Below are 27,389 nucleotides of genomic sequence, written 5' to 3' on the forward strand. Positions count from 1 at the left end.
GTATTCAAAGTAGTTGAATTAGAATACTGCTGTAGATCACATTATACCCTTTAATATAGAGTGTGTGAGCTGTATGTAGTTTAGTTCTCATTATACTTTTGAGTTAGCAGAACATATTCACATATTAGTTCATTAGATAAATGTGCATCACTCTGTATCCTTGATCTGCTGGGAATGTGTTACACTGTTTTCTTGACATGCTTAATTGTTGAATCATGAAGAGAAGGTTGTAAGCAGGAGACTCTGTGTCTAAAGACAGGGGAGATAGATAGACCACATTCCACACCCCCACCTTACAGAAAGCAGAGAAACAACTGCCGAGGTCATAACTTAGGCGCTGTAACAGAGAAAAAATGTGATGTTTTGGCTTTTACGACTAGCTGGGGGCCACTAGAGACTATAAAAAGCTGAGCAACCCGTCACCATTTTGAGACATGTGCCTGACCCTCTGGTAGCATCTCTCCCGTCCGGACGTTGTAATGCTCTGACTGTTGAATTGTATGGAAATAAATGATTGTTGATTGAGCATTGATACACCGAGTATTGTCCCTCCTTCAGCCCAAAGATTCAAAGAATTGGGAGATTTCAACAACTTGGTGCCGTGACCCGGATCTTTGGTGTGCTGAGGAGGTGCAGATTTGACCTTTGGTGAGATCGTGAGGCGAGGTGAACAGAGGACCGGTCCAAAAATAAAAAGGTAAGCACAGCCTGTTGTATTATAAATACCAAATGTGCATATTGGGCTTTCCAAATTAATCTGTTCGCTGAGTTACACGTATTTTCACAGTAAATTTGTCGGTGTCTGGTTTTTGGCGCAAGATACTAACAACATAAGTTGAGGCTGAATTCCAGTGTGTTAAATAAACTGCTTCTACCGAGATACTAATAACATACTACGTTGGTCTAGTTGCAGTAAACTGCTTCTACCGAGATACTAATAACATACTACGTTGGACTAGTTGCAGCCACTTTACCTTCCACATTTAATTTTGTCTAATACTGGCTTCTGTAGCAATAATACATTAGAATTTATTCTGAAGACGCGGCCATTAGTCCAGTACATTGAAGTCGAGGTTTGTTTATTTTGTTTATGGTGTCAGTGACGTCCTGGCTTTTGCCGGCTATGAAATAGAAGTTGATTTAAGGAAAAGCAGATGCTGGCTTCACGGTGCAGTTGAACGCTGGCAACGCGAGAGCGAAACACGTCCGTAGGTTTGGTTTATGATACGGCGTGTTCCGGTGGTGCGGCCGTGAAGTGCAGTAGTGGTTGGTGCTAATTTTAGTACATTGAACAGAGGCTTGACGGTGGTTTGTGGTGTCAGTCGAGTATAAAGGGCTGCGGTCATAATACAAAGTAAAATTTAAGTACATAGCAACACCTGGTTTATGATGTCAGGTATAACTTCGGGGATGCAAGCATCACTTTTATGATGCGACTTTGCCCCGTGGTGGCGGTCATAAGCGCAGAGAAAGGGGTATTTTGGTCTATGGTGCAGTGTGCTTTAAGAAGATCTAATAGTTGAGCTCAGAGGTTTCTGTGTAAAATTCCCGCTGAGGAAAAGTGTTGTGTGTGAGTGTGAAAGCGCGCTCTGGGTGAGAGAGTGTGTGTGAAGCTGCGAGGCGCGCTCTGGGTGCTGTCTTGTGGGTAAAGCGCGCACTGAGTGAGAGTGTGAGTGAGGCGCGCTCTGAGTGTGTTTTTTGTGTGAAGTGTGAAGCGTGAACACAGTGACAGTGACGGTTGATGTGTTTGATTAGGAGGACATTAGAGCAAATACACATTTTAGGATCAAAGGTTGATGCCTAGTGTACCTGTGGAACATTTTGCCTATGGAGTAGCGACCCTCCTGTCCGTGGACGCGTGGCCAGGACCGGCGTCGTCCGGGTGCTGAGGTGGTGACTTGGGGAGGTGAGGGCCCCCGCATAGCTACGGAAATAACACTGGAACGGCCGTGTAATCACGGGTTCACATTTATTTCCGGACTAGAACAAGACACATTTTGCGAACAAACGTTGAGTCTAGATTAGTAAAGAAATATAAAAAGGTTGAATTCCTCGTTTCAGTGGTTGAAATTGTTGTGTGCCTGTCCCCTGACGAGTGTGAAATTAAAATAAAGAGGGAATTTGGAGCCACATAGAGATAGACGGGCATAATTGGGTGTATTACTCTGTGGTGTAATAAAAATAAAAAGGAGAGATAGTAAGAGGTGTGCAGTGGAGAATTATGGAGGAGTACAGAGAGGAATGTGTTGGGAGACTGGCGTACAGTTTACGCTGTCAAGGTAGGCGGGTTGCCTGCTTATCTGTTTAACAGTGATGAAAATGAAATTAAATAAATCTCTTAGTGTGTTAATACAGGAAGCTGCGGACCTGGACCAACTGCCCCCACAAGCACAGCGGCCGAAGCAAAATTATAGGTAATGGGAACCACACCCAGCACGAATCAGCAGCTGTGAAAAAGACAGCAGCGAGGAGAGAATTAGAGGAGAAATTAAGAGAAGTTTTAACACATAAAATTGGGGCCAACGGACTTGTGGAGGTTGGGAAGGCGTCCGGAGCATCACAACAAAAAGGTGAAACAAAAACACACACAAGCAGAGAAATCTGAGAGAAAGGCTCCTTTTAAGGTAACGCCTAGTTTGAGAAAAGATAAAATTAACCTGCTTTTATACAAATGCACATACACGCAATGAAGAAACAGCTTACACTCATGAACACGTGAAGATTTTCCAGCAAGGTTAAAGAAAAATTAACATACTTAAATGATGAAGTCTATACATTACTGACAAAGAAACCCTCTGGGTTGCAGGACAACAATTTAACTAAAAAAAAAAAAAAGGAACACTGGTCTAACCAACCAGGCAAGACACAACAAATTTAGTGGTTAAAAGATTCAAATTGTGACATGTTTTCTGTTGATTGATTAATAAAAGTGATTACTGAATGAAAGAAAGTTCCTTTTTTGGGCTTTTAAACATGATCTTAAGAATTTTAACATATACCGGTGTTGTCCTGTAAACTTGGTGGGTTAGGAGTTGATTATATCGGGAGACAAAAAACAAAAAAAGGGGGAGAGAAGGCTGACACAGGGCCTGGCCCCATTGTCTCCCCTCTGAATAACACAGCCAACACAACATCATTTTCCTGTTCGTTTGTTTTTGTTTTTTGTTTGTTTTTGTTTTGTTTTGTTTTTGTTTTTTCTATACATATTTAATTACAGGCTGCTTTGCCGGCCCTGAAAGCCGAGGCTGACTGGACTCCTGCTCTCCCCCATACGTGACACTGACCAAATGCTGCAACAGCTGGACCCACAACAACGACCTGAGAATGTCAACAGACCTGCAGGAATGTGATCTCATGCAGCCGAGATGGAGAGCACTAAACCTAAGGCCCGTTTCACTACACGGGGGAAAAATTCCCAGACTGCGTCAGCTGACAGAGCTGTGACGAGACGCCCGCCAAGCCCGAATGAAAAGTAAGGCCGAGCGAAAGAATGCTGACCTTGATAACTTTGCATTCACACTGTGCAGGACAGTGATGGACCAACACGGATGATCGGGTGGCGAAAAAGGGCGTGACCGAGACAAGAGGAGTAACTGAGGACAGAAGGCACCTCAGAATGGACAAAAACACAGAAGAAGATGCAGGTTTCACCTGCGGTGAACATCGACACTGGAGAAAGGACTGCCCCAATTGGGGTCAGAACCAGGACGGACTGAATTTTGAGCAGCAGCAGCAGCAGCAATGGTCGCAAACAAACTGAAAAGGAGGGGGGCAGGACCCCAGGGCATGCTTCAGGCCGTGGTTTACCCAGAACACCAGAACAGGAAAGTGATGAACACACACACACACACACACACACACACACACACACACACACACACACACATACACACACACACACATTGGAATGCTGATTCACTGAGAAGTGATGCACACACATACACATGCACACGCTTGTGCAATGAAGAGTGATCCACACGCACACACACATACACGCTGATGCAATGAAGAATGCTTTGCTTATGCTGATATGCAAAATGCTGCACACAAACATCCCAATGCATAATTTTTATGAGGAGCCATTGATTACCATTAAATACTTAGAATGTGTTATATGTCACCCAGAGGGCATTTATGTAGATTTTAGGAATAAGGTCTAAAAAAGTTTGGTTATGAAAACAATGTCTGTGCGTGATGTCTGTTTATGGCTCAAGGCCTTGACTGAATTCTTTGCTGTGCTTCACACAGCCCTGATGAGGAACAGTGGCACAGAGTGAAAATGATGAATTAATAGTGTAAGTTTAGGTTGGAGTACGGCATTTTCTGTGATTGAGATTTAATTCAAGGAGGAACAAAAGGTGTTACGGCACCTGAGGTTCTCATTCCCACACAATATTGTCCCGGCAGGAAGCAAAATGTTCCGGTGAATTTCTGGTTGATTGTTTGGTTTTGTTTAGCGCTAGTTTGATGTTATCAGTGAGCTTTGGCTTGTGTTCTTTCTCGTAAGCGAGAGAGGGATAGTTTTATGCTTGGACATGTCTGCAACGGGCCCTAGTTTGTGTTATTTTAGTAGTATTTTGTTGGTTATGTCTGTTTTCGTTTTTGTTACAGTGCACTGGAGAAAAAACATCTGAGAGGTGTGATCCACCGGTGGTGATATGTTGATATTTTGTGAGTTCATGATTTAACAATCAGCTCTTTAAACAAGGCCTGAAAGATTGAAATTTAAAGCGCTATAAAATATTATTACTGTAAACAGTTGCAAAGTGTGCTTCTCCATGATTGTAATTGGCTTGGGAGAAATTCACTTATAGGGAACACTGATCTAAAAGGATTGCACCGAGTCAATCCGGCCCAAAAAACAACAAGGAATTGTTTTCCTTTAAAATGATGACGTCATCTTGCTGGTGATGGATGCTCGAATAGGTTGCGCGTGAGACTCCATTATCAGCAACATCTGGTATGAATGTGTATGGAGGTATGCATGTGAATGGACTGTGATGGACTGACGACTAAAAGCTTTGACTGACTTGATACTGAGACAATGACTGCACCCACTTTAGGATTAGTAAATGCCAATAAACAATTCATAAACAATTCACCCAGCCGACAAGAGAAGGGTGGATGCTTCGCTTTGTTTTGTTTTGTTTTTTCAGGAGCAGGAGGATAAGAGAGACTGGAGGAGGAGACTCTAGCTTCACATAAGTATGAACTGCAGACTTAACACTGTGGTTGCTGATTTTGAGTTACTGATGTTTGCATTAAGAAAACTGTGCTATATTAGCTGTGTTTTGATTAAGGTATCATGTTATATTATTGGGAATGCCAAATGCTACAGTGGAGATAACTATTGATATCACTCATGACTGGAATATGTTACTATTAACCACAGCAGGCCACTGTAAAAAAGTCAATTAAATTTTATAGAGGAAAATCGCCAAAATTGAACAATACCTATGAATGACTGGCCACATTCAGAATAGAGATATGCAATAATAAACATTGGTCCACGTGACTTAGGTTCTCACTTGAAATAGTAAGTTATTAAATGTAGAATATAATCGACAGGGACATTTGATAGGATGTGGTACTGAAAAAGAACAAGAGCAAAGTAAATAAAGAAAATATTGTGTTTAGTTTGGATAAATTCAAATTAAAATGTACCATTACACTCAGAGGATCAATATGGAATAAAACATATGCAAAATTTGTAGGAAGTACATGACTGATAACTGTTCTGTCCTGAGCGTTTGTTTCCAGAGCACCCACTTGACCACACCAACAGTTTCTCGCCACCGAGGAGGGGTACTTGTAAAAAGAATAAAATAAAAATCTGAGTTTAACAAAACATTTCAAATGTAAATATCAAGCTTACCTTTCTTTTTCCATGAAATGTGCTTGTGGGCACGCCAGCCATTTTGAAAAGGTGGGCAAAACAATTGGCAAGGCCACACCCCCACACATGTGATATAATTTTAAAGGTACTGTTGCCCTCTCTAAGAAACATCAGGACTTAGAGGAGTGGCAAGTAGAGTATGCGAGCTACAAGCAAAAACTAAAATGTGTACTACAGTGTGCAAAAATGAAATACTGGGTCATCAGGGGGTCATGAGGGACATTTATAAAACTAAAAGTCCCACTAACCTTAAAGTGCACTTGAAAAGCTCACACAAGAAGGTTAACCTAGCTTACCTAGAAGACCTCATCAGGGGGAGCACACTCCCCCTCCTTGAAGAGCTCACCCACTCAACCCGCATCCCCAGAAAACAGCTAACCCCAGATAAGGCAGCGTGATGTATCCCGAGACAACAGGACTAGGACATCTAAATAAAGGTGTGAAACAATCGCCTTCAAAAGGTTATCAATTCACTTGAACCAAAATTAGGACCACTCGGTGCGGCAAGAGTTAATAGTTATTAGTCTCAACACCCAAGGATAACCAGAAGAGCATGACTGATATGATGGAACTGGGATTTTGTTACACTTAATTCTTGCAAAACACAAATAAAACTAAATTGAAACTAAGGATTTTCAGAAAATAAAAACTACACTAAACTAGCAAAGAATTGGTAAAAACTAATTACAACTGGTAAAAATTGAAAATCTGGAGTCGAAACTAAATAAAAATAACAACTAATGGAAATGGCGAAAAGTTTAAAACCCTGGTGCAGAGATTGGCAAATCTGACCAGGAAACGTTATAAAATGGATTGTCGGGATAGTCAGCGTTAAAGCCACTTTCGACAGTCCATACTAGGATGGCATTGGACATCTTCGGGGCGGAAGAGGGTTGGTGTGACCAAGGTGTGGTTTGGCTTGTTGTATGTACATTTCAAAATGTTACAGCTCTGGATGGACCAGTTACCAGGGCATGGAAGGATGACAGACTTTATTACATGAGGAGAAGGGACATTTTCGGGATCGAAGATCCTCAGGGATGACAAGGCTGGAGCAACGGTACTCGAGAGAAGAATTTCTGATACTTTCTGAGATATGATGTCACCAACCTTCTCTTTTAATTGTCTAGCTCCAATGAATTGACACATGGGAGTGTGTCAAAAAGGGGGAAGTTGAGTCCGAACATCAAACAATGGTTTTATGAACATCTTATGACGTTATTTCTGTGTTTAATAATTTAGCTATGGTAAAACTTAAGCTTATAATGTGTTAGACTTAGAAAGGGTTCACTAATTTTTGATTTCTTTTACACACACATAGATTATGATTAGAATAGGTCCTGAACATAATATTTTAAACCAAATTTGAATCATTAGAACAACAATGGATAACAATATTAGATTATCAAGGCTAGGGAGAGAGGTGTTTTGGTTTTCTGTCTCTTGCAGAGAAAGGAAGAGACACCAGACGGGGACCCGGAGATGTGAGGACCCTTCACAGCAGGGACAGATGTAGGGACTGCCGAGACAGCAACTGGGGTCAAGTGTCATGACGTTTGGGCTCCTGGAGAAGATGGATCCCACAAACACAGCAATAACCATGAAGGGGTTGGCGAAAACCAGGAACACCAGACCAACGAGGTTCAAGAGGCTCTTGGCAAAAAGGGGGACACGCCGGTGACCCCAAAATACACAGATCTTTGTTTGAAATCGGGGCAGAATAATCCCCAGAACTGTGCAATGACTAAAGGGTGGTCTAACCCCGGAGGTTGAAGAAAGAAGCTGAGAATCACCCAACTGGAAGACACTGGTAGCTGCAGCAATAAAAATAAAGGTTAAAAGCTCCTTAGACAGAGGTTCTAGTCTAAGTACATTTGAAAGGTATAAGGGGGCATTAAAATGGGAGTGGAAAACTGGAGCACCAAAATAAAGCTGTGGGAGAATTGGGGAGTGATGGGAGAGTCATCTGTAACTGCTGTTATGGTTGTAAATCTAACTTTGCTTGCATCTGAACTGCGTGAACACAGAGGTCATCCCACATATGGTCCACCCGTTAAAGGGGGACAGAGGGCCTCAGGATCAAGGAAACTTGGACCTTGCGACTAGGGCTGGGTATCGTCACTGATTTCTAGAATCGATTCAATTCCGATTCACAAGGTCCCGAATCGATTCGATCCACGATTCGATTTAATTCGATTCGATTTAAATCTGGGAAATTTTGACAGTCAGAAATATAATTCAGATCAGTACATTTACATATTTTTGTATCTATAAAAAGGAAGCTGACACTCGCAAGACTTTATCCAAGGTGTGAGCATCACAGCAGATGCCTTTGTGTCAAAGTAGCTGAAGATAAAACACAGAAAAACATGTAGGTGATTTTCCTGGCCTGGGTTTTATAAAAATATTCTGCAGTACATCAAAAACGAAAGAAAACCATTAATTAATGAACATTACCTCTGACGTTACAGCGGTTTTATTAGAGACACGGCTAAGCATTTTGCATTTTGAATAATTTTAAAAAGTTTCAATTTGTTCAGTATTGAACAGCAGAAATGAGGTTTTCTTTTCGGAAGAATGTAAAAGGGAAAAAACAGCGGCCGACAGCGCTGTAAGCAACAGTAGACTTGTGGGTAACAAGCAAGCGAATAATGAAGAAAGGGAAACTGTTCGAGAGAGAGAGAGGGGGAGAGGGAGAGAGAGAGAGCTGCGCATCGCAATGGAAGCAAAACAGTAAAAGAGTGAATTCATGACGATGTTTATGTGAAGCGTTTGGATCTTCTTTTGCTGCTGGTTCAGTCAATATTGTTTGGAGAGAGATCAAACTAACAGCTTTAGAATCAGCGCATAAAGGGCGTGAACACAAAGCGCGGACCCGCCGACAGATCAGAAGCAGCCAGCTGTCGGCTTTCAGCCCCGACTGTGAGAAAGGCGACATCTAACTGATTCTGATCCGCGGGTCGCGCTGTGTGTTTAAGTCTATGTGCAGAATCCCTGTACCTGCTCTCATTTACTGTCTTAACTGTTTGGTGGTTCTTGAAATTTTGTGAGATGTCACCAGAGATTCTAGCATTTTGGGCAAAATAAATTTATATTTAAAAATCGATTCAGGATTTTAATGAATCGATTTTACGTTATCCAAGCCAGAATCGATTTTAATCGATGAATCGATTATAAAAACCCACCCCTACTTGCGACCCTGGAGTGCATGTTGTAAGTGATCTCTTTCAGAGATCAAAAGGGGGAATTATTAGATTATTCTGTTATTATATGTTACCTTATATATGTAATCAAAGTAGTTGAATTAGAATACTGCTGTAGATCACATTATACCCTTTAATATAGAGTGTGTGAGCTGTATGTAGTTTAGTTCTCATTATACTTTTGAGTTAACAGAACATATTCACATATTAGTTCATTAGATAAATGTGCATCACTCTGTATCCTTGATCTGCTGGGAATGTGTTACACTGTTTTCTTGACATGCTTAATTGTTGAATCATGAAGAGAAGGTTGTAAGCAGGAGACTCTGTGTCTAAAGACAGGGGAGATAGATAGACCACATTCCACACCCCCACCTTACAGAAAGCAGAGAAACAACTGCCGAGGTCATAACTTAGGCGCTGTAACAGAGAAAAAATGTGATGTTTTGGCTTTTACGACTAGCTGGGGGCCACTAGAGACTATAAAAAGCTGAGCAACCCGTCACCATTTTGAGACATGTGCCTGACCCTCTGGTAGCATCTCTCCCGTCCGGACGTTGTAATGCTCTGACTGTTGAATTGTATGGAAATAAATGATTGTTGATTGAGCATTGATACACCGAGTATTGTCCCTCCTTCAGCCCAAAGATTCAAAGAATTGGGAGATTTCAACACTATGAAGTTGAGTCTGATTAATCAGAAATAGGGCATCTGTTTTGTTCAGAGGATAAACATGTTAAGTAAAGCAAGTTATTTGCAGCATTCCATTCAGTTATGATGGATTTATGTGCAAGCCAGAGAACATTTGAGTTTAAAGTTCAAACTAAAGTTTTCTTTCTACTTAATGTTTTGATTAAAATGTGTATTGGATTGAAATAATTGTTTTTTTCCAAATTCTCTTGGCATAATTGTTCAAATTTCCAGTTTTGGTTTGAATTTAACAATTAAAATCAATAATCATAATTAAGTATTTGTGTTCATATTTTAAGATAATCTAGTGTGACAACTTACCTGCCGATGGGGCAAATTGTCACAAGTGCACATTCTCCATTCAACAGTCTACAACTCCGTAATGAGATAAGATATGAAAATGTAATGAATACATCATATGTGCCCGAGACTTCCGTCTTTCATTTGGTGAAACATTTATTACGTTGTGATGTATGGTGCTCAGTAAAAGTTAGTCAGTGTGAAGAGTGTGACAACTTACCCCGCTCTCCCCTACTGAATGGGAGGCAACCTGATTGACGTCAGGAATCATATCAGGAAACCATCCCGATATGATTCCTTGTGACGTCACAAGGAATCATATCAAGAATCCATGACGTGCGGTGGTCATCCTTGGGCCTTCATTCTCTGGGGGTCTCTGGATGTCTGGGGCCCTCCATGCCTTTGTTGGCTGCTGCCTCTGAACATATCATGTGTTGTGTTGTTGGTACTGTATGCTGCACAGTAGGGATGGGTTTAAATAATCAATGTTTTGATTAAAAGAGATTTTAGCTTGAATAACGTGGTATCAATTCATTAAATCCTGAATAGATTTTTAAATATAAACGCCAGTATCTCAGGTTAAAGCTTTCATTTCAACAACCACGAAACAGCTAAAACAGCAAATGGCAGGTAAACAGATTTCACACAAAGACATAAACACAAAGCGTGGACCAGTCCATCAGGACATGGATGGACTGGGATCATTACAGCAAAAGCTGTAATGGTCTACTTGGGAAAATAAGTTTGTTGGGCATTTTTCTTTGCCTTCAGAAAATAATTGTGATTGCTACAGTGTCAGACAGGACATTTGGAGAAAAAAAAAATTGAACAATTATTTCAGTGGCACATGCCGGCACATGCCGAGATATGCTGGCATGTGTTTCCATGTGCCACTGAAATAATCTTTTGCCACCCTAGTTCTGCATATGTGAGTGTTTTTTATTGAAATAAGCTAATGTTATTTTCGACCATATAGTGCTTAAGCCTTGTAATTTCCTCCCGATTTCCCTTCTCCTTTTGTCCTCTGGGGTCAACAATTTTATTCAACTTTTTTCCAACTTACTACCTGACATTTTTCTATGTTTTGGCATGGTAGGACTGACACCAAGGCATGGGTATTAGTGAAGGCAAACTTTCACGAGAACAAAGGCAGGAGGAAGCTCATGTTTATTCCTCTGTACTGGTACATTATAATGATAATAATGGATTGGATTTATATAGCGCTTTTCAAGGCACCCAAAGCGCTTTACAATGCCACTATTCATTCACTCTCGCATTCACACACTGGTGGAGGCAGGTACGGTTGTAGCCACAGCTGCCCTGGGGTAGACTGACAGAAGCGAGGCTACCATATCGCGCCATCGGCCCCTCTGGCCAACACCAGTAGGCGGTAGGGTAAAGTGCATTGACAGATAGTCATGCATCGTCTGTCACTGGGAAGGATAGAAGACCAGATCAGTTTTTCTTCACATTACTGCAAATATTCCTATGTGTCAGCTGACTCTTCCTTCTTGCTTGATTTTTGCCTTCATCATGATTGAAATGAAAGATGTGTATCTTCTATTTCAGTTTCACATTCTGGAAATTCAAGAAACTTCAAGAAGCCCTGTCACTTTCTTTCCAATCTCCTTAGACTACCATGTCCTGGATGCCTGAGAACCTACTTGAACATATTTCAGATTCAAAGTCAAAGTCAAATTTATTTATATAGCACATTTAAAACAGAAAATGTTGATCAAGGTGCTGTACAATTAAGATAATCAAAAGAAATAAAAACATAGGGAGACATGATAAAAGTTAAGAAAAAGAATCATAAAATTAGAAGATTTGAGTAAGAAGTAAGATAAATAAAAGTAATACAAACTCATTCTGATTTAAAAGCCATGGAGTAAATTCTTCCTAATCATCATCTTCATCACTTTCCTTCACTTCATACTCGTCTTCCACTTCTACAGGTGGGAGATGTGGGGGCTTCTTCAGAGAAAGAAGTAGCATGTGGTCTAAATATTGGCAATATTTTCTTATCTTCTAACCCTGGATCCTCCTTTGATTCTTCCTCCTCATTATATTGGAGGACAATATATGCATTGTTTTACTGGTGATATCTTTGCACAATATGGTAAAAAAAATTAGCCACCATACTTTCTCTGTATGTATTATTGTAGGGTCTACCTTACAATATAAAGCGCCTTGAGGTGACTGTTGTTGTGATTTGGTGCTTTATAAACAAAATTGAATTGAATGTAGAACCCCTGCCTCCTCATTGTGCTGCCTGTTTTATTGTTGTTGTTATGACCATTGTTTGACCCCACACATCAATGATCCAAGATCAAAGATGTTTGAAAGCAGTATGGTGAATGAGGTCTTATTGGCCTTGAGCTTCAAATGGAATAAAGAAATTGTGTTAATGTGTTTGAATGAAGCTGTAATTGGAAGTGTAACAGAATTGAATGACGTATCCACTTTATATTCTTTTCGTAACAATCAAACCAGACACGATAAATTTTGACCCCAGAGGACAACAGGTGTGATTATCAAATGATTCAAAAACAGCATCCTCACTAAATTTTGATATATACTACTCTGTGATAATTTAAATAGTCAAAATAATTCAATGTTTTATTTAATTTTCACTCAAAAATATGATATATACGTTTATGGAAATTAGGCCCTAAATTCCAAAATGAAGAGAAAATTTTGTTGTAATGCACTGGACCGAAGACTAAAGTTGTAACACAGAACTGATTGACAATTTATACCATATGTTTTACATAACAGTCAAATCAGAGGACAGAAGGAGTATGGGAGGACATTACGAGGGTTACATGCCACTCACTTTAATTTTCAGGTAATCCAAGTAAAAACAAAATTATTTTCAAAATAAAAGCACACATTTTCATGACATCACACATTTTTAAAGCACAGAGGAGGTGAATAAATCATCACATCTTTACAATCACAGTGCTCTTTGAAAAACTGCATGATGGTATTTCCTAGATCATATAGAAACAATAATTACTGTAGTTTATAAAAGGAAGCTTCTTACTGTTGAAGCAAACCCATATGATTACAAACACTGCAAATGCTAGCACCCAAAGGTGCTTTAAGTCTTAAAAACAAGTGAAGAAACTCCAATCTAAAATGTAAGGTTTCACGTGTCTTTGGCACTCTTATCAGAATAAAACATCCTGAGTATTCATGTCATTGAAAAGTGCTTCTGTTGGACCTAATAAACAGTCTGTAGAAGTGGTCAGAAAACTGCAAACAAAGCAGTCAAAGACGAAGCTGTGCGACAAACTAATAAGAGGATCACTTCATGAAAAATCAGTCAGTGTCTCCCACCTGAGCCCCTCAAAATCAGCTGATTTTTATGTCCAATAACTTTCATATCTTTAATGAAACCATGCAAAATTTTATTATAATACTGTGAGTATTTTTTGAGTTACAGGCTCCCAAAGTACACAGGGTGGGTTAAGATTTGGATAATTTTGAGATGACGAGGAAGCCGCACTGAAGGCAGCTTCACAGCAGCTCGATGTTCCTGTCTGAAGCAGTCTCATCCCAAAGGAAACTGACAGAAACTGAACAGGAAAGGTGAAATAACCAGGATGAGAGTTTGAGGCTGTGGTTCCCTGCTTGAAAACGGAGGATCTTTAACTCTGAGTGGGAGGAGAGAGGAGTCCCCAGGCGAGGGAGGATTTTATCCATGAGTGATGGGACGGTGGAGGGTTAGGTGGGCTGACAGATTGGTGAGATGGACTTTGAACATGACTGTTGTGGTGAAGAAAGAGCTGAGCTGGAGGCAAAGCTTTCAGTTTTACCTTTAAAAACATTCTTCAGGACCCAAACTTGCGCATGTCAAAACAACTACAAAGAGCAAGACGTTGTTTCTCTCTTTTAACACAGAAGAAATCTGAGCTAGAAGATGATGCTGGTATCAAAATGTGGGAAAAAATAAGAACTTTCATGAAATATAATTTGTTTAGATCAGCCTCCCGTAAAACATGGTCATATGGTGCTTGAAAGTATACCCAAAATGCAGATATCTCCATTGAATTATAAGAAAACAGGTCAAACATCCAGTGATCATTCTTGTTCCTCTACATCAAAGATATTAAATTGTTGTTTCCTATTGAGCTATGATATAACCCATGACACCGATCCTGAAAAATGTGGATATATCCTGTATGTAGGTTAAAAAGGCTAAAAAATGCTGGAAAAAAAAATTAAGTGACTTAAAAAGTAGCCCAAAATTTTAACACATCCCTGTGTACTCTGATGGCCTGTAACCCAGAAAATATTCACAGCATGAAGATTCAAAGCTTCATTAAATGTATAAAAGTTATTTTACTTTAAAGAAAAATCACCTGATGGTGGTTTTTTTCCCCCCAGATATGTATATTTTATGTGGAGTGACCCTCCTGTTGTGCAAAATATGCATTTTGTTCCAAACTGTACCTTGTTCAAGGTAAAATTAAAAGAAAAACCAAAATAACTTTAAAAAAAAGTGATATGTTTTGGTCTCACCTGAAGTGTCGTAAGTATCAAACAGATGCAAAGAAACAAAATCACCCGGAAAATTTTAAACAAAACTCACATACAAACGATTAAAACTTTATCAACAAGAGTAAACGTGTTTCCTGATTATTAAAAGGCAGCACGTGTTCGAATATGTCATCTGCACCAAAACTAATCTTTTCTTAAAAGTAGTGATAACATTCTAACCCTTGAAATTTCACCTCCCAGCGAATTTAAAGGGTTAAAAATGTGCCTAACAGGAAATTTTAAATGCTCCATAAGCTGTAATATAGTTGCTGGAATTACCGTAAAAATAAGTCTATCAGCTCACCTCGTAAACAAGAAGAGCATATTGTAGCTCTGAAGTCATTATTGGTTCATGAAGTGTGAATACTGCATGAAGTCCCTTAATTTATACCTGAATTTACAGATTAAACCTCCAGACACATTCCTCTAAAATCGGAAAACTGTGTAAAACTAGCTAACCGTATATGTGTCTTTAAAGCCTGAGTAAAGGCTCTGCTGCTGATGCATATTTCTGCTTTAATGTGAGATGGACCTGTTCCTCTTCCTCTCAGCTTCAGCTCGCTCCTCCTCAGTGAGGGCCCATGGTTGGAGCTTGCTGCTGCCAAGAAACGTGTAAATGACGGCACCGCCCGCGTTGATCCCAGCGGCAACCCAGAAGACTTTTGCCCAGCCGGCCAGAGTGCGCTGCCAACCAGAGGAGAGGACGATGAATGTTAAACACTGTGAATCTGACAGTGAATTATTGCTGCTTTCAACTATTTTATGATGCCTTCTGTGTATTTTCCACCTTGAAGAAATAAAAATATGAAGATATGATTTTATTATCATTCCTATTTCTGTTGTTTTCACACGTACACTGCAGCCATTAACCTGAGAACTCAAACGTCCAGCAACATCAGCCCGACTTTAACCCTCCTAACATCCACCAGAGCACTAAAGCAGGATTATGGGCTTATCTCGATAACTTCATGATTAAACCTGGGTTTTTAGTCACACAGAGGTACATGATTTTTATGCTGTAGACCTGGAGCAGGTTATGTTTGAGACAAAAAGATCAACCAGTCCTTAGAAAACAGCTCTGTGTATTGGTTTTAAACTTCATAACAATTTTATTTTTTTATATTATATATGATAGATAAAAAGGGCAACTATTTGTAAATTTGGACTTTATATTAATTTGTAAGAAGTCTATGCTTTTGTATTTACTCACTGCTCTCAGAACGTTTACACCACCAGGTGTTAACAGTCTGAGAAAGAGCTGTGATACTGCTCGATATGTTACCTCACAGAGTCTGCATTTTTGCCAGCTTTCCCTGAACTTTATTAATACAGTATTGCACAGAGATTCATATTGTACTTTTAATACTTTGCTGATATGTCTGCATCCGTTTTAGTGATGCAAGTCTGTTTTACATGTTTAACTCCTTCATGTTCTGTAATAAAGTTTTATCCTTATTTGTAAAATTATCACTGTCCATGTTTGTGATTGGTCAGATGCCGCCAACGTCAACCCTTTAATGTGAATTTTTTCATAGCTAGGTTGATAAACCCTGGGTTTAGCGAGATGATAACCACCTTTGTTTATCCTGATTGCCATAGTTAGGATAAATGAATCCAGATAGCATAAATAAGTCCTCCGTATAGTGACCTCGCTTTGTAGTTCAGGGCACAGGTCAAAACAGGTTAGGGTTGGGTTTTATTTTTTTTACTTTGGCATATCAGCTTCTGCTATGAAAGGTTTCCTCACGTTAGGAAGACACAAAATAGCTTAACCCTACTTAAGAAGACTTTGTGCTCTGGTGAGATGATGAATTTAGCCTTTATACTCACATCTTCAGTAAAGTATCCCGTTACGATCGGCGCCACGACCCCCGGGATAGTCCCGAAGGTGTTGGTGATTCCCAGCAGGAATCCTGCATACCTGCAGGAGCAGGAAACAAAGTACCTGTTTGTCACAGTTTCATTTATCCAAGTCTTCATTAGATCTGTGGACTCCGATTATCAATGTATAGTTCACTTAAGTGATTTGCAGCTTTTATGTGTTTCACGTTTTCGGGGTTTAAACTGTTAAGCAGTAAAAACTTAATCAGCTGTTTGGACGACGACACCCACCGAGGAGCGATGTCTATCTGGTTGATGAAGACTCCGGCGGCACTGAACCCTCCCGTTGTCATTGACAGTGTGAGGAAGGTGACGATGAGGATGTGGTCGCAGCCGGCGTAAACCACAGCCACGAGGAAAACCGAGGGCAGAAACAGACCTGCGGAGAGAAGAGACAGCCGTTGGAACAGGAAAAAAATAAAACAGCACCGGGTCAGTTTCTCTCTATATGGGAGAATCTGATCTACTCATGTCCAAATTCTGAGTGAAGTGTTGGTTTTACTGGGAGGAAATTCACTTCAGTGCATGGGCCACATTCATCCCAGACCAGTAAAACCACAGCATACACACACGCATTAAAAAACAAGTACATTATAATCACAGTCACCTGGAGTCCTGCAGGCCTCATACTATCGCTTCACAACAACAAATGCAAACTAAACCACACGGGGGCAGCGTTGCTTCATTAAGTCACTCAAACTTTAATCTGCATTTGTTTGTGTTGAACAGCAACTGTTCCTGTGTCACATGTAAAAACTGCAGACGAAGCTTTGATGAACACAGTTTTTCATCTCGGGGAGGGACCCAGAGACGAATCACATAAAATGATCTCTGTAGTAAAATATTTGTCGAAGTGTTGCAAATGAGCAGAGTTTAGTTTGTGCCGTGTTTTTCATTCTTTCTGGATGTTTGTAATTCCAATGCCTTGGCTTAAAGTGGGATTTTGCTGGCAGAGGAACACTAAGATCCAGCAAACTTATTAGTCTCAAAATAACTCCCAAATCAGCTGACTGCTGCTGCTGACTCTAAGGCTTTCTGCTCTTTGTGAATTCAGCTGCATCCTACATTCTAGGAGGATTTCATGAGTCATCATAGCAGGAATCCAGCATGAAGACAGAGGACAACCTTTTGTGACAGTGTTTTCATATCAAGGTTAAACCAGCAGCGCAGGAATCCTGACTCCTTTCTAACCAGGCGGGGCCAGAAAATTCACACAATTCTTTACAAGTGGATGTAACACTCTCTTAAAAGTCAAGACTTTAACCTGAGAGACTAACTTCCTGCTTTACCTTCTGAGTATGCAAACACCTATATGTATGTAAGCCTGCACACAGATGAAATGAGCACTCAAGTTTTATTTACCTACAAACGTGAAGATTTTGCGAACGACAGTGACGCTGAACACTCGCCGCTCGATGAGGGCGTCCGCCATGACTCCAGACAGCCACGCCATCAACCAGCTGCCCAGGTACGGCAGAGAGGACAGGAAGCCGTTCTGATACAGACACACAGACAGATGTTCAGACTTTGTCCCAACACAAAAATACAGAAATATAAACACTGACATCAGGAAAGTGTAGAGCTGATGCTGTAGTTTCAGATTTTGGGACTTTCACTTGATTTCCTCTCTGACATCTCCACATTTTTGGATAAAGCTACACGTTTACTATCCAACAGTGTTTCAATTCTTCTATTTTTTACTTTTTTTTTTTACAATTAAGAGAAAAAAGAAGCAGAGGTCAAAGATAGAACAAAGTCCTTGTATCATAACATTAAAACTGAAATTTCACATCCAAGTTTTACTTGGGTGAGTCTCATGTGTCTCTACTCTGATCTCAAACATCTGAAGCGCTTCGGTAAACATGAAACAAGTGAAGGGAAATCTCACCGACTGCAGGTCGAAATGCAGGATGACGTCCATGTAGGTGGGCAGGGATGTGAGCAGGGTGTAGTAGGCCCAGTTCGAGCACATCTGGGTGACGATGATGGCCCACAGTTGGACAGACAGCGCCATGTGCAGCAAAGGCAAGGACCAGCCATGACCTGTACCCTGAAGCATCGGTTCAGGTTAGAGAAAAATCATAACAATGTACTGAAATAATACAATTTAAGAACTTTGCAGTAGAATCTGACTGATATAGGGTTTTTCAGACCGATACTGATGCAGATATTTGACGATTTAAAAGCCAGTATGTCAGCCAATACTTTTTCATTTCAGACATATGAAACACAAACAGATTTACCCGAAGTTTGAGCAGAAGTTTATTTACTTGTTTACGCTCAGGTTGGATCAGCTGGCTGCATTTATGATGTTCCCATTGTTGCAAATGGGTGTCTTCTGGTGGACAAACCATGCAACATCAACACTCATAACATGCCTGAAGAGTGTTTCTGCTTACTTTTTCAATTTTCATTTATCATCTGCCAAAATAACTAATGCTGGATTCTACTCTGCAGCAATAAAAACATAATCATAGACAGAACATCTGTAGGGTTAAGAAGGATGTTCTGTTTTAAGTTATTATAGGTAAAAAAAAAACTAGTGACATACTGGTGACAGATAGTGGTCCCCCTCAGCCTCCTAGTAGATAGACTTATGTCATCAATTTCAAAATCCTAGGTGACTTCCTTCTAGAATTATCACACTCAGACGATTTTCAGAAAACCTGACCTCTGACCTCAAACCTTGAGGTCTACATTCTTAGCAGATACACCCGTGGAGACTTGGGTGTCCACGTCACCTGTCCGTGGACAATGATGACCATACTCCATGAGCCTTTTATGGCTGAGGGGTAAAAAACCAAACCACCCCCTCAAAAACTGTACAAAACAGCATAAAAATATGCAGAAAATGTCTTTGATTTCAATCTTTATTAGTTTAATCTATATTTATTAGTTTGGTCAAACTGAGCTGAGAGGGATTTATTTTTCACCAACACCTGAATGTCTATGTGACGGTTTGTCTGCAGTTGTTTGTACTTTAAAACCAAGTTTACCACAATACTTGTCCATCAGTGCGATTCCCCCTCCCCCTCCTCCGAAACCTTTTCAAACAATAAAATCTAAACTGAAACGAAACCTATTGAAGAAGATCAAACTATAATATATTTGGATCGAAAATATATTTGGATGTAAAACCAACTGAGACAAAAGGTCAGCTGCGGGGAAGAGAGAGTAAGAAAAGGCAGAGCAGTAAGAGAAATGGAAACAGGAAGTCAGATAAAGGAAGTGATGAGTCACTCTTCACTGCAGGTAGAAAAGAATACACAACATAGGAGCAGGTGAGGGACAATTTTGAACAGCAACGGAAAGCAATGTCATTTGTATATACACTACCACAAAAAACATTTGCAAATGTTTTCAAATCTCTTTTTGGGGTTAAAAAAAAACTGCTGTTGGTATTTACTAAAGATGCCCAGTTAATCTAACAACTAAAAGGCAGGACTGAGGTCATGTGTTGCCTGTGAATCTGCAGGAGTTTCCTTATACGGGGTCACAGAGCAGTGCTTCTCAAAGCAAGGACCCTATATAGAGCACAAAATAATAAAAAAGCAGATGAGGACCAACAAAACAAACAAAAACAACAGTCGCATGGAGTCTGAAACTTTATGTATAAAATAGATTTACACAAATAGCTCCAGATAAATATAAGGAGTATAAAAGATACGAAGGATTTGCTTGGTCAGATTATAACAGGGTTCCCTGACAGAGACACACACGAGGATCAATGTAAATAAATATCTGTTAATGTTTCACTCGTACCTGTGGTCCCACGGTTTTAATGATGTAATCTCGCTCCTCTTTGCTGATTCGGCGATGGTTGCGAGGGTCATCTGACACAAAGATAAACCAAAAGACTGCCCAGAGGCAACCAGCACCGCCTGGAAGAGGAGGTGAATGATTGAAAGAATCAGCAGATTTGGCAGTGAAAGCAAAGAGCTAAACAGTGATTGTCTTCAAGGCCAAGTCAGAGGAAAAGTAATGTTACTGTTGTCATAAACCAAAGAGGAATAAGCTAAAATGTAAAATTGTGTGTACCAAAGATAGACTGGCATCACTGTACATTAAAACAAGACTTCTGTGTAGCCTCAATAATACACAAATTGCTCTAAACAGTTTTTTGTTGTTCAGATGTAGTAAAAATATGGCTTGTGGTGGCACCAGTGTGTGTTCCCCTCACCACAGATGTAGAAGACAGTGGGCCAGCCCAGCATCTGGCAGATGTAGCCAGTGAGCGGCAGGGCCACAAAGGCGCCAAAGCTGCCCCCAGATGCCGACATGGCTATCAGGCGAGAGCGCTCCAGAGGAGGAGCCCACCTAGCCCATATCGCCATCATAGCCGGGTACGTCACACCCTAGAGATGCACACAGAGACAATGTAAAGAAAATAATCTGACCACTGTTATAGAAGCTTTTTACGTTGGCAACTACAAGCACCTGGAGTCATTCTTGATGTAGGTGTAAAAAGGTTAAACCAAAAAGTGTACCAATGGTTTTTCTTCTCATTACATTTTTGGCAGTCATTCACAGCTGATCACGCTGGCAGAGCGAGGCCTGTATCACCGATAGGAGCAGACGCAGGACTCCTCATACCACAACTTATTAAACCCCTCATTTGGATTTTTATTCTCTGAGATCTTGAGTTTTCCTATTATTTTCTTACCTTTCAAAGATTTTTGTTCAAGTAATAATTTATTTATTTAATCAATCCATCTTAGTATAAATACGGTTACCACAGATGGGTGTTCAGAGCTTAAACGAACCTGTCAAAGAAATAAAGAAAAACATGTCTGGTCTCCCCCCTGTCGTACCTCTCCGAAGCCCTCCAGAGCTCGCAGTGCAAACAGCCAGTACGACCCCCATTTGGCAGCGAGAGGGGTGAGCAGAGTGAGGGCAGCCGTGCCCAGCACACCCAAACCCAGGAAAAACTTCCCCCCGTAGTGACCGGCCAGGTAGCCGCCCGGGATCTGCGTACACAGGTAGCCGAAGAAGAAAGCCCCGAGCAGCCAGCCCTGAGTCTCAGAGTCCCAGTTGTAGTGAGGGACCTGGGGAAAGAGGTCACAGAGAGGAGGCGTCACAGAAAATAAAGCGCGAGGAGAGATCTTGATGGCGGCTCTTTCAATGCTCTTGCGGCGTTACCCCGGCAGGCTGCTGGAAATTATTGCTAGTGTTCTCGCGTCCTGATGGTGGTGGACAGGCGTTGGTGACGGAGTGGTTTCCGTCTGGATCTGGGTCGGTGCTGTTCACCATGGCTACCATGGCGACGCTGAGGTTGACACGGAGACCGTAGACCACAGTGAAGCCGAGGAACATCAGGAAGGCGAGGTTGAAGCGGGCCGAGCAGCACCGAGGAGGAACTGATCACACACAGAGAAATAAATAGTGTATTTTTTTAAAGAGGCTTAAATTTGGCAGATCGCCTCTTTTAGGTAATTTTCCCACGCACGTTTGAGCCACTTCAAATACAGGCACTACTTTCAGATACCGCCCTAGAAGAGCTGCTTCCATACTCACACCACAATGTGAAAGCATGATATTGCTTCCAGTCATCAGTACTAGTACCCTGGAGTTTCTGTTTTTTGATCATTCACTGGAGAAAAAAAACATAACAAAAAAATCCACAAAGAGCATTTTGGGTAAACTTTGAAGGCTTTGTAAATAAGCTGAACAGATAAATAATTTTCTTGACCTTATAACAAACATTTCTCTTTAAACATTGCAGATTTTCCCCGTAACAAGCCAAAAAACCTGGCCTCTAAGCATCACCAAGATCGTTTATATCTTTACAGCGGCATGTGATTCCATGTCTGCTGCCTCATTGAGGTCTTACATGACAGGTGATCTTTAATGCTGATGTGTGCACTGAAGAACTGAAAACCATCGCTACAAAACAACAAAAGTAACAGCTTCACTTTTGTAGTCATGTTCAAAATTAGATCCAAACACTTCAGTGATACCAAAAGCTCAACCTGCTGCATGTTCAGCTTATTTTTTCAAAGCAGATTCAATATTTCTGGTAAAGATTAACATGTAAAAAAATGTTTTCCTCACTTTCATCACTCCCGATGAGAGGTTCGGTGTCCTCACTCTCATCGGAAGCGGCTGAGTTGATGGAGCAGCCATCGGGTGGCGGCATGGCAGGCGGCTGGATCCAGGAAAATATTCAGTCTGTGTCGATGTCAGTGAACCATGGTGCCCGGGACGTCTGCAAAGGCAAGATCAACTTATTAAACCACAACAAAGAGGATGTGGGACAAACACATGACAAATGCCATGGCGTGCTGACAGGCAGCAGGTTTGGACACTGTAACATGCTGACCCACACACGCTCGCACACACACACACACAAACACACACAGAGTGGCTCTTCCACTTCCAAAATACTTCCACATGTCTGAACTCATTAAGTTACTGATGCCCGAATTGGCTCTGATGGAGATGATGATGCTGACGATGAAGCTCAGAGAGCGTTCACACTAACACAGCAGTTATTGTTGCTGTTATTTCAGCTGCTCTTTGTTATAAATTTAAGCTTTTTGGGAACTGAGAACACAACCCACAACCTCAGGCTGACACACATCTGTTTTCACAGGTACAAACGTGGTTTTAAACAGGTTTTGTGTGACCAAAGATCAGTTTAAGAGTTAGAAAATACAGACATATTGTGCTTATACACCCTTTTAAATGTTGTTTTTATTTCTTTATAATTGTATTTAATTTCTCTGTAGCTTCCTCTTTTACAAAACAAATATTATTAAATTATCAGCTGGTCCATCATCGGTGACGCACTTTGAATTGAACCACAAATAAAGTTTGATTGATTTCATTAAATCGTGGTTACCAAAGTCAGTGTATGTCTGAAAATTAACACAACAGCTATTAGCCAAAACATTAAAAACACCAATAGGTTGAAGTGATAGATCGACAGTTTTTAAATACAATAATATTCTGCTGGGAAATACAGATGCAGAGGTTTCTTTGACATTGCAATATTGTTCCAAACACCGTGTTGGACGGGAGAGGAAAATTCGTAATTCAACGCTGCAAAAACTGCTGAAGAACTTTAACGATGCCAATCTAATCAAGAATCCTTCAAATGCGCTGGAAAAATCCGGACCCATGGATAAATATAATAATTTTAATAATAATCAATGTTCAGTCTGTCTGAAATAAACATGAAATAAACATGAAATAAATGTGGATCATCGTGGATAATACAACACAGAAAAGCTGCAAAATGAGACTATAAAGATTAGATCTAAAGCAGAATGGAAAACACTGACAGTTGACTTTGTGGTAAGGTAAATCTATTTGCTGGTGTATGTTTGTTATGAGAGAAGATGACCTGAAGTGACTTTTAGTTCCTGCTTAGTTCCTGCATTTCGATCCTGCTCCTTACAGCAAGTTTTTAAAAGGCTCTGCAGAAAAGATGACGTTTTTATAAAACCGTCATCTCTTTCGAAGTCATTTTGTTTCTGTCTGTTAAGTTTAAAGACATAATGAAGAGGTAAAATATAAAATCGGGACAAATGATGAAAACGTTTCAAAATAAGAGGAAAACTGCAGAAGATTGTGGAGCTGTGCCAATTAGCCGATCAACAGATGAAGCATTTGCTTTTCTTTCTTTTGACCAACACACAGATTTAGCTGTTTTCCTTCTCACTGTTTTTGTTACAAATAAAAGTTTATCTCTATCAGTGAAACTCCAAAACAATTCCTGTTACTTCCTCACATCCTCTTTCTGGGGAACGGCTTCCTAAATATCATGACTTTAATTATTTATGTGACACATCATAGTAAATCTTAATTTACTTGAATTTTAGACTGTTGGAGTTTTGGTGGGGGATTTCTTAAAACTTTTAATATCCAGAGTAGAAGAGTGAAAGTCTGGTAGACTGCAATAAGAGCCATTTATTATGAGTTTAGTTAATCATCTCTGCATCTCAGTAGAGTCAAGTTCATATATTTTGTGACTCTGATGCTCATCCAGCAGCCTTTAGACACATGAGACTGAACTTTAAATGTGTTTAAACACCCACACGACCCAATCGAAACCCTGTAGTTAAGCTAACTACAGAGTTTTATAAGACAAAGAGGTCAAGATGTTCTCACATAAGAAGTGAAACTTGGTGTCATGACAGTGGCCTCTCTTATCTCATCAATGAACGCTTGTAATCACTGTGAATAAGCCTTTGAACCACAGCTGCTGTCTGGCACACTTGGCTGAGATGATTAGGAGTTCACCTGGTCAGTCAGTCTGTGTGTTTTAGTCCCAAACTGTGACTCAGATGAACATGTCCTAGATTTCAAAGCTTCAAAGACGCTGGACTGGACTTTAACAGAGTATAAGTTTGTGAGAGGTTTTCCATCAGTGGTTACTTTCTCCAGGTTGTTTTTTGATTATCCACTTTTTGGGTAAAAAAAAAGGGAGACATCGCCATTAATTTGTCCTTAACTTGAGGTCATCCCCTCAGTGTTTTGAAAATAGATCTACAGTTTATGGTGCAAAAAGGTACAGTGAAAAAATAAAAAGTATTTATTGTTGCCTACAGTTTTGGTTCTGATGTCATGGTCATTTGACTTCGAGCATCCTGTTCCCATTTTTTGTGAACGTCCTGGTGAAATGTCATTACTTTTTGGGTTCTATTTCAGTTTTATTTTAGTCTCTCACATTGTTTCCACTGTCTCTACATCCAGTGTGAGTCTGCTCATCTCTCTGCTTTGTTTCTGCCTTTCAGTTGTTTCCTGTTTTACTTTGATAGTGTCAGGTTTTCTCTTCTGTTTTGCTCTGGTGTTTGCTGTCATGTGTGCTGTGATTTCCTCTTCCTCCTGTGTTTCCCCAGCACCTTGTGGGTGTTTTTGGATTAATCTTTGCCCCCCCTGTTTTCCACTTCCACTTTGCATCCAGCTACAGCCTGACATGTTTCTTTAATAACAATAATTTATGCAAATAATCAGTCATTAAATCTGCAAAGAGTTTAATATTTTTTAAATGTAAGAAGTTTTTTCCTCTTTGATTTACTTTAAATTTGCCATGTCACTCTGAGAAGTATGCGAACTTGAATAGCCAGCTGTGTGGAAAAACACCTGAGACTCTCACTGAGTAATGACACTTAAAGTCTGTACTTTTTTATAGGCTCACCTTTTTGTTGTAATGCACCGTGAACTTTCCAGATTTGTATTTTCAAACTTATGGTTACCACACACACAGAAAAAGAACTAAAACAAAATAAAAAAATAACCCTGAGAGAAAGTGAGCCCAATCAGGATAAGAATATTAGAAAATATCCACAATTAATATGACCTTTAAACAGGTACTTAAATCTGATTATTATCAGTTATCCTCAGATGGCTCCCACAATGTGTATTCTGTTAATCCATTTAAGAGTTATGTATGACAAAACTTAGATTATTGCCTTTACCATGTGATTCGTGCACTCCGAGTGAGCGTGTGTGCAAATGTGTGTGTGTGAGAGTCTATCATGATCCTCAGAGCACATTTCACCTCTTCAGGAATAGTAAACATATTATTACACTGACTTTTTCTGCTGCTTAGTTTGGAGGGAACTGGGTTTGAAAAGGTAAAGACGGATAACCAGATCTCAAATGTTCATATGCATAACTTTATGTAAATCCACACAGCTTCGAGGTTTGGCAGATTATATTCCACCAGCTTCCCATCCATAACTGGAAGTTTAAGTTTGTTTTTATGTTATTGTGTGATGGACTGTGTAGTCCAACGTGATGCTGAATAAGTCTTATTATCAGCACTGGTAGAGAAAGATAAAACCTCTTAAAGCATTTACATAAACTTTTGGGGACCGCCTACTACAGAACTTGTTGTCGTTTTAACGAGTTTTTTTTAATTTTATTTATATATAACTCAATATAAATCCAACTAAATAATATTTAGAAACAGCATCTGTTCATCCTTCAGTAGATGTAACATGAATATCATTAAATATTTTAGGAAACGGAGCTAAATCAACTCATCTTTCCCACACTGAGACACACCACAGCATGGTGTAATATGTCTAAATAACGTAACTGTAACTCTATATCAACATTCAGACACATTAAATAAGTGTTAATATACTTAAACGTTTCCAATTAAAGCTAGAACTAGCTGTTAAATGCCCTAGCCAGGAAATGTTTGTTAACAGCTCAGCTACAATGTGTCACTGATTAACCGGATATCGATCAAAAGCAGCTTACCTTGTTATATCAGCTTACCTTGTTATTATAAACTCTTATTCCATAGGGTTTATTGGAGGTAGAAGCACAGGAGGCTTAACACTTGACACTTGTCATCTTGAAGCCGGCGAAACAATAGAAACTCCTTTCCGTGCAGATGTTTTTACACCCAAGTCATGTGAGCCCCGGGAAGGGGCCGATCGATGGATAAACCACGCCTAGTTTTAGACTATCCAATGACTGCAGCTCATATGTTTTATAAATCGGACGTTGCGCTGGTAGCGCGCTTCCGTGAAGGCTTGCGTTCGCCTTTCTGTGTTGCCAGATAGGGGTGGCAGCAGCGAGGCCAAGCCATTTAAATATAGAAACTAAATTACACACAAAAAAGCAGAGAAGTTGCACGTATTTATTTGTTAGTTTAATTTGACTTTTTCTTCCTGAGGGTGACAATATCTCTCAAGAGCACCGTGAATATGCCAGTGTAGAAACCCGGGAAAAAAGACTTCGACAGTGAATTATGACATTTTTACGATACCTTCGGTATCAGAGCAATCCATTACTCGATTTTAGAGCACCCAGTAGTACATGGCAAACAGGAGCTCCTAACACAAAATTCGGCTTGCTTTATTTCCCAATTATAATGGGTTGTTGCTTAACTGACGAAAAATCATAATATGGTA

General features: G+C 40.1%; 1 protein-coding gene and 1 long non-coding RNA gene across 2 annotated transcripts; one reads left to right on the forward strand and one right to left on the reverse strand.

Annotated features, from left to right (window-relative positions):
- Positions 1-4,463: 4,463 nt before the first annotated feature.
- LOC146682639 (uncharacterized) lies at positions 4,464-9,714 on the forward strand. The gene is made up of 2 exons (XR_014917484.1): positions 4,464-5,587; positions 9,286-9,714. It is a non-coding gene; the product is annotated as an uncharacterized LOC146682639 (long non-coding RNA).
- A 3,183-nt stretch (positions 9,715-12,897) lies between these two features.
- On the reverse strand, positions 12,898-27,296 carry LOC146682640 (sialin). Its single transcript, XM_085445620.1, has 11 exons — positions 26,749-27,296; positions 22,567-22,720; positions 21,655-21,872; positions 21,327-21,560; positions 20,696-20,870; positions 20,278-20,396; positions 18,404-18,565; positions 17,878-18,010; positions 16,747-16,894; positions 16,465-16,555; positions 12,898-15,318 (listed from the first exon to the last, which is right to left on the reverse strand). The coding sequence occupies exons 2-11, from the start codon at positions 22,649-22,651 to the stop codon at positions 15,151-15,153; spliced, it is 1,533 nt and encodes a 510-aa protein (XP_085301746.1). The 5' UTR covers positions 22,652-22,720; positions 26,749-27,296; the 3' UTR covers positions 12,898-15,150.
- Positions 27,297-27,389: the final 93 nt, after the last annotated feature.

This window comes from Copadichromis virginalis, linkage group LG22 (assembly GCF_057382275.1).
Source record: "Copadichromis virginalis isolate Kocher_CV1m ecotype Utaka linkage group LG22, C_Virginalis_male_GT1.1, whole genome shotgun sequence".
NCBI lineage: Eukaryota > Metazoa > Chordata > Actinopteri > Cichliformes > Cichlidae > Copadichromis > Copadichromis virginalis.